We start from the raw sequence: 12,308 nt of genomic DNA, 5'->3' as shown, positions 1-12,308 counted from the left end.
TCATTGTGTTTTCATTTAATTTGTTACAGGAGCTGGGAGTTTTCTGGAGGGTGACGTCCTGCTGCCATAGTGTGGTGTTCACACCTAGTGCTGTGTGTTTTCTTGTATCCAATCTTCACGTGTGGTATGGGCGTGTATTGTATCATGGTAACGTTCTAAATTGGACAGTGGGCCCAACCCTCCAGATACCTCCGCTTCTGGTCATTTTGTATTATTTGTATTGTGTGTGTATGTGTCGGATGCAGATTGGCGACTCCTGCTCTGAAGTTGTCTTTTATTCAATATTGATACAATAAAGTAGTAATTTTTCATACATGCGACTTGCGTCTCTTCACCCATATAGATAACGAACCTGTGGTGTCTTAACAAAAGAGAATTTACTTGGTATCGTCCCTGGCGAAAATCCAGGGTGGCGTAGTCGCTGAATTAAATCTATAACCCTCCCTTCGGAATGCCACATTGACATTGCGTTATTGATCCAGAAACACACAATACCACATGTGATGCTGTAGTAATTTATTCAAGTATAAATCAAATATAAACAAAGTAGGGTAAATACACACCCCTCTGGATCATACTGCGGTTAAGAATCAGGTGCATTGTACAATCCACTTCAAACATTTACTGAATATGCACTGAAACTGATTTTTTATCTTAAGGATAAAAGGTGCAGAGGTCAAATGAAAAGAATGAAAAAGTGCAATATTATAATTGCTCAGAAAACAGTAGTTTGGTATTTCACTGATAGGTGGACAGTGGTGTAACATCTCATTCCACTCAATCTGGCAATGAAAACAGAACACAAATCATTAAGGCAATGCACACAGTATAAATAGAACAAATGTCGGTAACACTTTATAATAATGTTCAGTTGTAAGTCATTTATAAGTGGTTTGTTAATGATGAACTAATCATTTAAAAACATTCATAAATGATCATCAAGTGATATGCTAACATTTTATGTATGTTTTGTAAGTTCTGTTACATTTACAAGTGATTAGTAAATGATTAACTAATAATAAAAAACATGACTATGCATTTCATAAATGTTAATAAATTGTTACTTTTTGTGTTTTGCAGATTCAGTTATAAATTATTTACAAGTTATTAGATAATGATAAACTAATCATTTACAAATCATGACTATATGTTCATAAGTGATATGCTAATGATTTACAATCATCTTTGTTATCTTTAAAAAAAGCATATCAAATAATGAGTATTTATTTTATTAGTTATTATTCGTTATTAGCCATTAGCCATATCACCCTGTAGCCCAAGACTGGTTTCCCACTGAAGCTAAGCAGGGCTGAGCCTGGTCAGTACCTGGATGGGAGACCAACTGGGAAAACCAGGAGCTGCTGGTAGAGGTGTTAGTGAGGACAGCAGGGGGCGCTCACCCTGTGGTCTGTGTGGGTCCTAACGCCCCAGTATAGTGATGGGGACACTATACTGACAAAGAGCACCGTCCTTCGGATGAGACGTTAAACCGAGGTCCTGATTCTCTGTGGTCATTAAAAATCCCATGGAACTTCTTGTAAAAGAGTAGGGGTGTAACCCCGGTGTCCTGGCCAAATTCCCTCGATTGGCCCTTACCAATCATGGCCTCCTAATAATCCCCATCCACTGATTTGGCTCTATCACCCTCTCTCCCCTCCACCTTTCGCTGGCGTGTGGTGAGCGCACTGGCACCGTTGTACTGTGGCTGCCGTCGCATCATCCAAGTGGATGCTGCACACTGGTGGTGGTTGGGGAGAGACCCCTGACATGAGTGTAAAGCGCTTTGGGTGTACAGTAGTACATATGAAAGTGCTATATAAATGCCTCATTCATTCATTCATTCATTGTAAATGACTTGTAACGGATTTTACAAACAATAGATAAAATGTTAGCATATCACTTGATAATCATTTATGTTTTGTAAAAGATTAGTTCATCATTAACTAACCACTTATAACTTACTTACAACTGAACATTACTATAAAGTGTTACCCAAATGTCTACACACACTGTCGCTCCTCTTTTATCACTCACCTGCAAACACCTCGACCTCACACAGTGTGAGATATTCACTGCGCTCAGGTATAAAAATGTTGACATATCGGCCCCTAATAGGCTTAAACTCAAATGTTTTTGCCACTCCAAGTGGGATGGACACGACAGTTGCAGCTCTGTGAAGACACACAGTAACAGAGAAATAGAGATGAGCGTAGCAAAACGGCATGACGCACATTAAATGTATTTCTGTTTAAGGCAGGTTTGTATTAAAAGGATTTATTCAAAATAATTTCATCTTATTTACTAATTGTTTAACCAAGTATTAAGAGAGAGACAATACTTACAGCGCATTATTGTTGCCATTATTTTCCAGGCTGTTGCCGATGCGGATCTGAGCACCATTTATCCTCTCTGCAACAGCATCTCCTCGATTAGTGATGCTGACTCTGGTTACTGCGTGGATTTCCTGCAGGTCAACTCTCCACCAGGGGCTCATGTCCCCATCAGTTGCACTGCATGACCCAAGATTGAAATTTGAGTTCCTGTTGCCATCGACAGCTAATGTAGCTCCTGCTTGAGGGTAAGTGGTAGACTGGACAGCTGGGGCTCCAAGAGCAAGATTCCCTGTTTAACATTAAAAAAAAAAAAAAAAAAAATTTTTATGTAATTTTAATGTAAAAAAGTAAAAAGTAAAAAAAATAAATAGTAAAAAGTAAAAAATGATATTCTTTATTTATAATTTTAATGTGCTAAATATAATCAGCAAAATAAAGCATGGCTCTGTGGAATACTTGATTCTGATTGGTCAGTCATGGCATTCTGAGGTCAGATATTTCCAGATAATGAGCATCATCAATAGCAGCGCTGTATAACAGAAAGCTCATCCGGTTTCTGAAGCCGGTCTTTCTTTGATGTTTCTTGTGTCACACACAGACCCGCTCTCTCGTTTCATTCAAACGCAACTGGTGCCATCTCTGTTATAGTTAGAGATTGTATTGAAGTATTTTTAGTATTAAGACTACTGTAGTGTTCGTCTTGTTGCCTGACTTATTGTTTATGTACATTGTAATAAAAAATAATAGAATCTCAAATCAATATGTCCATGTAATTCTTTATTTAGTATACATGACTGTGCATTAAATGTTTGTCTTGCTACAAATATATTTTTTTTCATAGAAGATTTCAGTTTATTTCAAGACAGCAATTAAAATTAATTTTAATAATGTTCCCTTTTCCCCTCTTTGAACTGTCACCTTATCGTGGTGGAGGAGTTTGAGTACCTGAATGATCCTAGGAGCTATGTTGTCCGGGGCTTTATGCCCCTGGTAGGGCCTCTCAAGGCCAACAGGTCCTTGGTGACGGGTCAGACTAAGAGGAGTTGACAAGCCCACTATGATGACCGTAAAATCAAGGACCGAGACGTCGCCTGGCATGGCACAGCCGGGGCCCCACCCTGGAGCCAGGCCAGGGGTTGGGGCTCGTATGCGAGCGCCTGGTGGCCGGGCCTTCCCCCATGGGGCCGGGCTCAGCCCGAAAGAACGATGTGGGGCCGCCCTCCTGTGGGCTCACCACCTGCCGGAGGGATCATAAGGGGCCGGTGCATAGTGGATCGGGCGACAGTCGAAGGCGAGGCCCCCGACGACCCGATCTCTGGACACGGAAAATGGCTCTAGGGACTTGGAATGTCACCTCGTTGGCGGGGAAGGAGCCTGAGCTTGTGCGGGAGGTCGTGATACCGACTAGAAATAGTCAGGCTCACCTCCACGCACAGCTTGGGCTCTGGAAACACACGAGAGAGAGAGGCTGGACTCTCTACCACTCTGGAGTTGCCCATGGTGAGAGGCGGCGGGCTGAAGTGGGTTTGCTTTTAGCCCCCAGCTTAGTCGCCATGTGTTGGAGTTCACCCCGGTGAGCGAGAGGGTCGCTTCCCTGCGCCTTCGAGTAGGGGATAGGTCTCTCACTGTCATTTGTGCCTACGGGCCGAATGGCAGTGCAGAGTACCCGGCCCTCTTGGGGTCTCTGGGAGGGGTGCTAGAAAGTGCTCTGACTGGAGACTCCATCGTTCTACTGGGGGACTTCAACGCCCACGTGGGCAGTGACAGAGACACCTGGAGGGGCGTGATTGGGAGAAACGGCCCCCCTGATCTGAACCCGAGCGGTGTTCTGTTATTGGACTTCTGTGCTAACCATGGCTTTTCCATAATGAACACCATGTTCAAGCATAAGGGTGTCCATCTGTGCACATGGCACCAGGACACCCTAGGCTGAAGGTCGATGATCGACTTTGTGGTCGTCTCTTCTGACCTCCGGCCGTATGTCTTGAACACTCGGGTGAAGAGAGGGGCGGAGCTATCAGCCGATCACTACCCGGTGGTGAGTTGGATCCGATGGCGGGTGAGGAAGCTGGACAGACTCGGCAGACCCAAACGTACTGTGAGGGTCTGTTGGGAACGTTTGGCTGAACCCCCTGTCAGAGAGATCTTTAACTCCCACCTCCAGCAGAGCTTCGACCAGATCCCGAGGGAGTCTGGAGATATTGAATCCGAATGGACCATGTTCTCCACCTCCATTGTTGATGCGGCTGCTCGGAGCTGTGGCCGTAAGGTCTCCGGTGCCTGTCGAGGTGGCAATCCCCGAACCCGGTGGTGGACACCGGAAGTAAGGAATGCCGTCAAGCTGAAGAAGAAGTCCTATCAGGCCTGGCTGGCTTGTGGGGCTCCTGAGGCAGCTGACAGGTACCAGCAGACCAAGCGGACACCAGCTCGGGAAGTTGTGGAGGCAAAAACTCAGGCCTGGGAGGAGTTCGGTGAGGCCATGGAGAAAGACAAGAAGAGATTCTGGCAAACCGTTCGACGCCTCAGGAGGGGGAAGCAGTGCCCTACCAACACTGTCTACAGTGGAGATGGGGAGCTGCTGACCTCAACTGGGGATATTGTTGGACGGTGGAGGGAATACTTCGAGGATCTCCTCAATCCCACTGACACGTCTTCCTTTGAGGAAGCAGTGGCTGAGGGCTCGGGGGGGGGACTCGTCCATCACCCGGGCTGAAGTCATCGAGGTAGTTAATAAGATCCTCGGTGGCAAGGCGCCGGGGGTGGATGAGATTATATATTTGGAAAGTCTATGCCAGGGTACTGGAGAGAAGAATTCGGCCGATAGTGGAACCTCGGGTTCAGTGAACACATATATAAAAACAAACTTTTCACATAAACAGGTGGTTTTGTCTTAAGTGAATGTAAACATCTGCATTACTAGCCTAACATAAGAATCACTGGAGTACATCATAAGAGAAGAATAAGCAGTTTTTTTTAATGTGATTATTTATGTGAATTTTGCTGCTTTTAGGCATACCTGTACGTTACCAGGAACATTTAAAGCAGTTGATTTAATTTGCATCTATATTTTATTTTATTTTTTGTGTGCTGATGTTATCATTGTCTTCTGCAATAAAATAAACATGAATCAAGTAAAACATCTGAAAATAAATGTTAGTTACAAAGGTGGATGTGTGAAATAGCTAGTGCAAGAATATGTAGTATATATATATATATATATATATATATATATATATATATATATATATATATATATATATAAATGTAAAAAAGATTAACTACTTAATACAACAGCCTTTGCAATGTCATAAAGTAATAATAATCTTTACAAACAAATATATTGGTTACTGAGAAACAAACAATGCAAGTGAATGGGCTGAACTGGACTAGATAAAAAAAATCAACAGTATGAACAGAAAAGGGTCTGAGACCACATTCCTACTAAAGGGAACCAAAAAGGATCTGAGTCCTCTTTCAGGGACAGGGACAGTGTGAACGTAAAGAGAACTGGGTCCTTTTTCACTTGGTTCACCTCTTGGTCCACTTAAAGGAGTCTGAGTTTGGTTCTTTTAAAGAGGACCCAAGTGTGAAAACACCCTCTGAGCCTGCAAAAAGAGATCACTTCAAATGCACTGTTTATATCCTTTTTGACCACTGCAGAGCACTAATGGGTTGCGCTTCGCATTAATTGTAATGTGTTAAAATTGGTGTATGTGTAAAATTGTATATTATATTCATTCATTCCACACAGACTGATATATTTCAAATGCTTATTTGTTTTAATTTTATTGATAACTGATAACTTAAATAAATCTCAAATTAAATATCTCAGAAAATTAGAATACTGTGAAAAGGTTCAATATTGAAGACACCTGCAGGTGCCACACTCTAATCAGCTCATTAACTCAAAACACCTGCAGAGGCCTTTAAATGGTCTCTCAGTGTAGTTCTGTAGGCTACACAATCATGGGGAAGACTGCTGACTGGACAGTTGTCCAAAAGACGACCACTGACACCTTGCACAAGGAGGGCAAGACACAAAAGGTCTTTGCAAAAGAGGCTGGCTGTTTACAGAGCTCTGTGTCCAAGCACATTAATAGAGAGGCAAAGGGAAGGAAAAGATGTGGTAGAAAAAAGTGTACAAGCAATAGGGATAACCGTGCCCTGGAGAGGATTGTGAAACAAAACCCATTTAACAATGTGATGGAGATTCACAAAGAGTGGACTGTAGCTGGAGTCAGTGCTTCAAGAACCACTGCGCACAGACATATGTAAGACATGGGTTTCAGATTCGCATTCCTCGTGTCAAGCTGCTCTTGAACAACGGACAGCGTCAAAGCGTCTAATCTGGGCTAAAGACAAAAAGGACTGCTGAGTGGTCCAAAGTTATGTTCTCTGATGAAAATAAATTTTGTATTTCCTTTGGAAATCAGAGTCCCAGAGTCTGGAGGAGAGAGGAGAGGCACGCAGTCCATGTTGCTTGAGGTCCAGTGTAAAGTTTCCACAGTGCGTGATGGTTTGGGGTGCCATGTCATCTGCTGGTGTTGGTCTACTGTGATTTCTGAGGTCCAAGGTCAACGCAGCCTTTATGGAGGTATACTTCTTGAAAATGAAGATTTCATTTTCCAATAGGGCATGGCTCCTGCACACAGTACCAAAGCAGCCAGTACCTGGTTTAAGGACCATGGTTTCCCTGTTCTTTATTGGCCAGCAAACTCGCCTGACCTTTACCCCATAGAAAATCTATGCAGTATTTTGAAGAGGAAAGATGCGATATGCCAGACCCAACAATGCAGAAGAGCTGAAGGCCATAATCAGAGCAACCTGGGCTCTCATAACACCTGAGCCGAGCCACAGACTGATCGACTCCATGCCACACCACACTGCTGCAGTAATTCAGGCTAAAGAAGCCACAACTAAGTATTGAGTTCCGTACATGCTCATACTTTTCATTTTCATACATTTCAGTTGGCTAAGATTTCTAAAAATCCTTTCTTTTTATTGGTCTCAAGTAATAATCAAATGATCAAAGATACTAAATTTTAGATTTTCCTTAGTTGTCTGTTATAAACAGCAAAATTAAAAAAATAAACCTTTGAAATATATCTGTCTGTGTGTAATGAATTAATATAATATTCAAGTTTCACTTTTTGAATGGAATTAGTGAAATAAACCAACTTTCTGATTATATTATAATAATATGACCAGCAGCTGAATGTATTTCTGACATACATTTAAGGTAATGAATAATACTCACTTGGAACACAAATGTACGGTGGTGTGTATGTATCTGTGAATAAAATAATAACAGTTAGACACACATTTAAGTACATAAACAAATTCTATCACAGTTTTCTTCTCTGTCTGACCCTCACCTGCAAACACCTCGACCTCACACAGTGTGAGGATTTCATCATTCCCAGGTAAAAAAATGTTGACATATCGGCCACTAACAGACTCGAACGAAAATGTTTCTGAGCCATTAGGAGCAGTGAGAATAGTTGCAGCCCTGCAAATACACAAAGAACATTATTACCAAAATTTCCATTTCTAACCATATTACTTTTATTTTTCAAAATATGTATTGACATCCAGGTAAATTTTGTGTAAATTAAATTTTTTTAACTTGTAAAGCACTTTGGCTCCTTGGTATCTTCTTGATCTATACACACCTTCCCGCACTGGACTTACACTTGTTCTTCCAAACACTAGGAAAACTTCCATGGGGTCAAAAGCTTTTAGTTACGTGGCTCCTCATTTATGTAAAAAAACTTCCTGTAAAAGTTTGCAATAGTTTAAGTCTTCTAGTTTTCAAAACTCATCTTAAAACTACTTTTTTAGGCAGGTTTTTGTGATTTTATAGTTGTTAGATCTGTATTGTCTTTATTGTATGATTAAATTATTATTTATTTATTTGTGTGAACTTTTAAGGTGTCCTTGAGTGCCTTGAAAGGCGCCTATAAATAAAAGGTATAATAATAATAATAATAATGCACACGTCTAACAAATTCAATTAAACTGTACTGAAATCAAATGGTTACATAATACTCACTATACAAATTATTGTTGATGATTTATATTACATTGCTACAAGAAAAAATGGTCTAGACGCACAAATGTCTAACGACAATCTGAATAAAATATGTTCAAGTAAAGCTCATCTCCATGGCTGTGACTCGCTGAGTGGTTGGTTTGTGGAGGAGGTACAATTTTGCCACCAGATTGAACATCATAAACATGGGAAGATTAAACAATTGAAACATTTCTTACAGCTCATTGTTGTTTCCGTTGTTGTCCAGCTTGTTCCCAATACGAATCTGAGCTCCTCTAAGTCGATCTTTGCAACAGTCTGCACGATTAGTGACGGTAATGTTGCTTATACTGTAGACATTTCCAAGATCAACTCTCCACCATGGATTGAACTCAGTTTTAGTGATAGTGCATGAGCCCTTCGCGTAAATTGAGTCTCTGTTTCCATCGACTGCGTGTTGAGCATCTCCCTGTGGGTGTCCTAAGGATGACTGCACGGCTACACCATTGAGAGCAAGATTTCCTGTTAAATATGAGATGAAATCAACAACAAAAAGAGGATAAGACAGGGTCAACGTATGGCAAATAGTGCAGGGCAGAGAGCGATGGGAATGAAGTGAGGCCGGTGGTGCAATTACTATTGTGCGTCACCTGCACGCCACACCAGCCTCGAGTCTCACAAAGAAGCTCTGGCAAGATAAAAGGAGGAGTGACGAAAGGGAAGGACAATACTTATACACTGTGTATTAATAGGCCAGAGGAGAACTGGCACCCCGACTGAGTCTGGTTTCTCCCAAGGTTTATTTTTCTCCATCATGCCCTGATGGAGTTTTGGTTCCTTGCCACTGTCACCTTTGGCTTGGCTAGCTCAGTTGGGACACTAAAATTACAATCCAAGTTATTCAACTAAATATACAAATTAAATGTATTAATTAGGTCATATTTAATTCTATAAACTATCCAAATCAAACAAGCCAAAAAAAAATTGTTGCAATATTGTCCTGTTTAACACTGTGAAGCTGCTTTGAAACCATCATTGTAAAAGCGCAATATAAATAAAGTTGATTGATTGATTGACAAGGCCTGGACTTTGTGCGGCAGTCGTCCATTAGGGGATACCGCTTCACTTTGGCTTTGCCGGTTATGTGGTATTTCCTCCTCCTTCCCTGAACCTAAAACATTGCTATACTGGTGCCGAAATCCAGGAGGAAAGAGGAATGTGCTGCCAACGATCCCTCTCTGCTGTGGGAAATCTGCAGTGCCATCCAACTGAGCGCCGTCTACTGAAGCTCGAGCTTCTGGTCTGGAGTGATTTACTAGGGAGACGGACCAACTGACTGCCTGGGTTGTGGAGGGGCGGCTGGCATCCAAGAAGGAGGCGGGAACCGCCAAATGTTAAATATACTTTAACTATAAATTAAACACAAAATGAAAGTAAAATGGCAGATCCACACAGACAACTTCCGCACAAACATAAACAAGTCAAGTCAAGTCAACTTTATTTACATTGACGATTGTTTCAAAGCAGCTTCACAGGGATAAACAGGAAAATGTTGCAGCAAAATTTGATTCAGCTGTACAGTTGTTCTGGAGAGAACAGTAATTTTATCAGCTCATTTCAATTTATCATATAGCGACAATGTGGGCAGATCACTGATATAGTTGATATAGTTAATTTAGTAATTAATTTTATTTGGATATTTAGTTGAAAAATTTGATTGAAATTTTAGTGTCCCCAATTAAGCAAGCCAAGCCAAAAGGGACAGTGGCAAGGAACCAAAACTCCATCAGGGCATGATGGAGAAAAATAAACCTTGGGAGAAACCAGACTCAGTCAGGGGGACAGTTCTCCTCTGGCCTATTAACACACCGTGTATGATTATTATTCTGGCACCCTTACAGGTCAGAAATCATATTATATTGGAATATCTGAAAGGTCCAGGTATCACACAAGAGACGGGTTTATTGAGGATGAAGCATCGATTATACAAAAATATAAATATTTGAAGGATTTGAGTCATCGCACTGGAGATGGGTTTATTTAGGATGAAGTGTCGGTAAGGCAAAAACAACAAGACACAATATAAACTTCAGGCCTGGTCCTCTTCACTTTGTTGTCATCGCTCCTCCTTTTAACCTCCTGTAGCCCCTCCGTGAGAGACTCAAAGCCGCAGGTGACGCTCATTAGCAATCACGCCACTGGCCTCGCTCTGTTCCCATGGCTCTCAGCCCTGCCCTGCTTGCCACAAAATACAAATAAATAAATCACAAGTTTATCTCATTTCAGCCTATAATGTTAATAAATTAATCTAATTAATATGTATTAATACAGAATGGTTACAGATTTTAAAATCCAGACATCTTGACTTGTATTATTCTAAACGTACCTGTGAAATCAGCGACACACAGCCCAGTAAAAAGTGATAGAAACAAAATCACACGTACAGCCATCCTGATATAAGACACAACAACACAACACCTCATCTCAGCATATTTGTTTTCATTATGTTTTGTTTAGTTCATGGTTTTTCAGTTTGTTTTAATTTGTTTCTTCGTTCAGACTTCCGCCACTCACCTTTGTTACCTTCATTATTAGTTTATACGTGTCAGCTGTGTGTAGTAATCATTCTTGTTTGTGTTCACCATTTAAGTTGTTCCTGCACTCCTGGGGCCCGATTAAAAAAGGACGATTATATGCCCTAAGAGCCTCTGAAATAAATTCAGTGGAACCGCATTCTTGCCCTCGAATTGACTCTGGCAAACCAGCATTGACTGCACGTGATTGTGAAAAGAGATCCTCTGCACAGGGGAGAGTTTGTTGTTTTCCCAGTTGACCCAAACCAATCTGGCGGATGAACGCATTCGAAAATGTTAAGGAATCGCTACAAGACATGCAGGTCCAGGATTAATCGTAACCCACTGCTCTTCTTGGGTACAATGAAAAAGGGGCTGTAGAAGCCAGACTTCATCTCAGCTGGAGAGACGGCCTCGATTGCACCCCTCACCATTATGGTAAATGGACTGCATTTATATAGCGCTTTTGACAGACCCTATGGCCATCCAAAGCGCTTTACAATTTTGCCTCACATTCACCCATTCATACACTGACGGCGATGTCAGCCATGTAAGGTGCCATCCAGCTCGTCGGGAGCAGCTGGGGTTAGGTGTCTTGCTCATGGACACCTCGACACTTGGTCAGGTGGAACCAGGGATTAAACCACCAACCTTCTGGTTTGTAGACAACCTACATGAATCACTGAGCCACTGCCGCGCCATTATGGTGTTGACCTCTGTGCACATGACAGGGGCATTGCCACCCACCATGGCATAGCGGATTCCCTGAAAGTGGGGAGGAGACCATGAATCACATAAGTTTAGCCGAGCCTGATCTTTCGAGCAAGCTAGCTCTAGTTAGGCTCCCAAAAACTGAACCAGCAGGGTCATGCGAACCACAGACTTATTCACGATGGGGCAGAAAAGCAGCGATGGATTGAGTTTTTGCGTCCCATATTTCTCTGGTCATAAAGTTTTGTATGAGGTACAGAGCAGAATTTAAAATTATTAGTACAATGTTAATCCAGCTTCATTCTGTGAAGGTACACATTTTCCATTTCAACTGTACGTCGGCTAAAACACAACATGTCACAATCTGTGACAAAGCAGGCGAGAGCCAATGAGCATTCGATAACACTGCCATAAAACATGTCAATGTTTTTGAGTGCACAATTTATTTAATTTTGAATTCATGACAAATCAAGCATGGGATTTGACGTTTGTATGGTCACTGCTTAGAATGTGGAGGAAGATCTCTTCCTCGGATAAAGGACTCAATTTGAATCTGTTTCTTGCAAACATATAGATTTTAAAGATTTGGATTACACCAGACAAAGACAATGCATGTCTTTTGTGAATTTTACATTTACATTTAATCATTTGGCAGACACT

General features: G+C 41.6%; 1 protein-coding gene across 1 annotated transcript; it reads right to left on the bottom strand.

Annotated features, from left to right (window-relative positions):
• Positions 1 to 628: 628 nt before the first annotated feature.
• LOC137048369 (uncharacterized) lies at positions 629 to 11,371 on the bottom strand. The gene is made up of 6 exons (XM_067426505.1): positions 11,284 to 11,371; positions 8,604 to 8,886; positions 7,703 to 7,842; positions 2,343 to 2,622; positions 2,035 to 2,171; positions 629 to 782 (listed from the first exon to the last, which is right to left on the bottom strand). Exons 1-6 carry the CDS (start codon positions 11,369 to 11,371, stop codon positions 778 to 780), a joined length of 933 nt encoding a protein of 310 aa, XP_067282606.1. The 3' UTR covers positions 629 to 777.
• Positions 11,372 to 12,308: the final 937 nt, after the last annotated feature.

The sequence above is a fragment of the Pseudorasbora parva genome, chromosome 19 (genome assembly GCF_024679245.1).
Source record: "Pseudorasbora parva isolate DD20220531a chromosome 19, ASM2467924v1, whole genome shotgun sequence".
Taxonomy (NCBI): domain Eukaryota; kingdom Metazoa; phylum Chordata; class Actinopteri; order Cypriniformes; family Gobionidae; genus Pseudorasbora; species Pseudorasbora parva.
Note: the sequence above shows the minus strand (reverse complement) of the source record. Positions and strands in the feature narration are given on the sequence as shown.

Bases quoted from the DNA above. Each gene is read 5' to 3' on its own strand.
- LOC137048369 (XM_067426505.1), bottom strand. From the start codon at position 11,371: ATGGTGAGGGGTGCAATCGAGGCCGTCTCTCCAGCTGAGATGAAGTCT. The intron at 7,843-8,603 runs GTAAGAAATGTT...GTGTATTTGCAG, and splicing joins AACGGAAACAACAATGAGCT to GGCTGCAACTATTCTCACTG. The intron at 2,172-2,342 runs GTAAGTATTGTC...GTGTCTTCACAG, and splicing joins AATGGCAACAATAATGCGCT to AGCTGCAACTGTCGTGTCCA.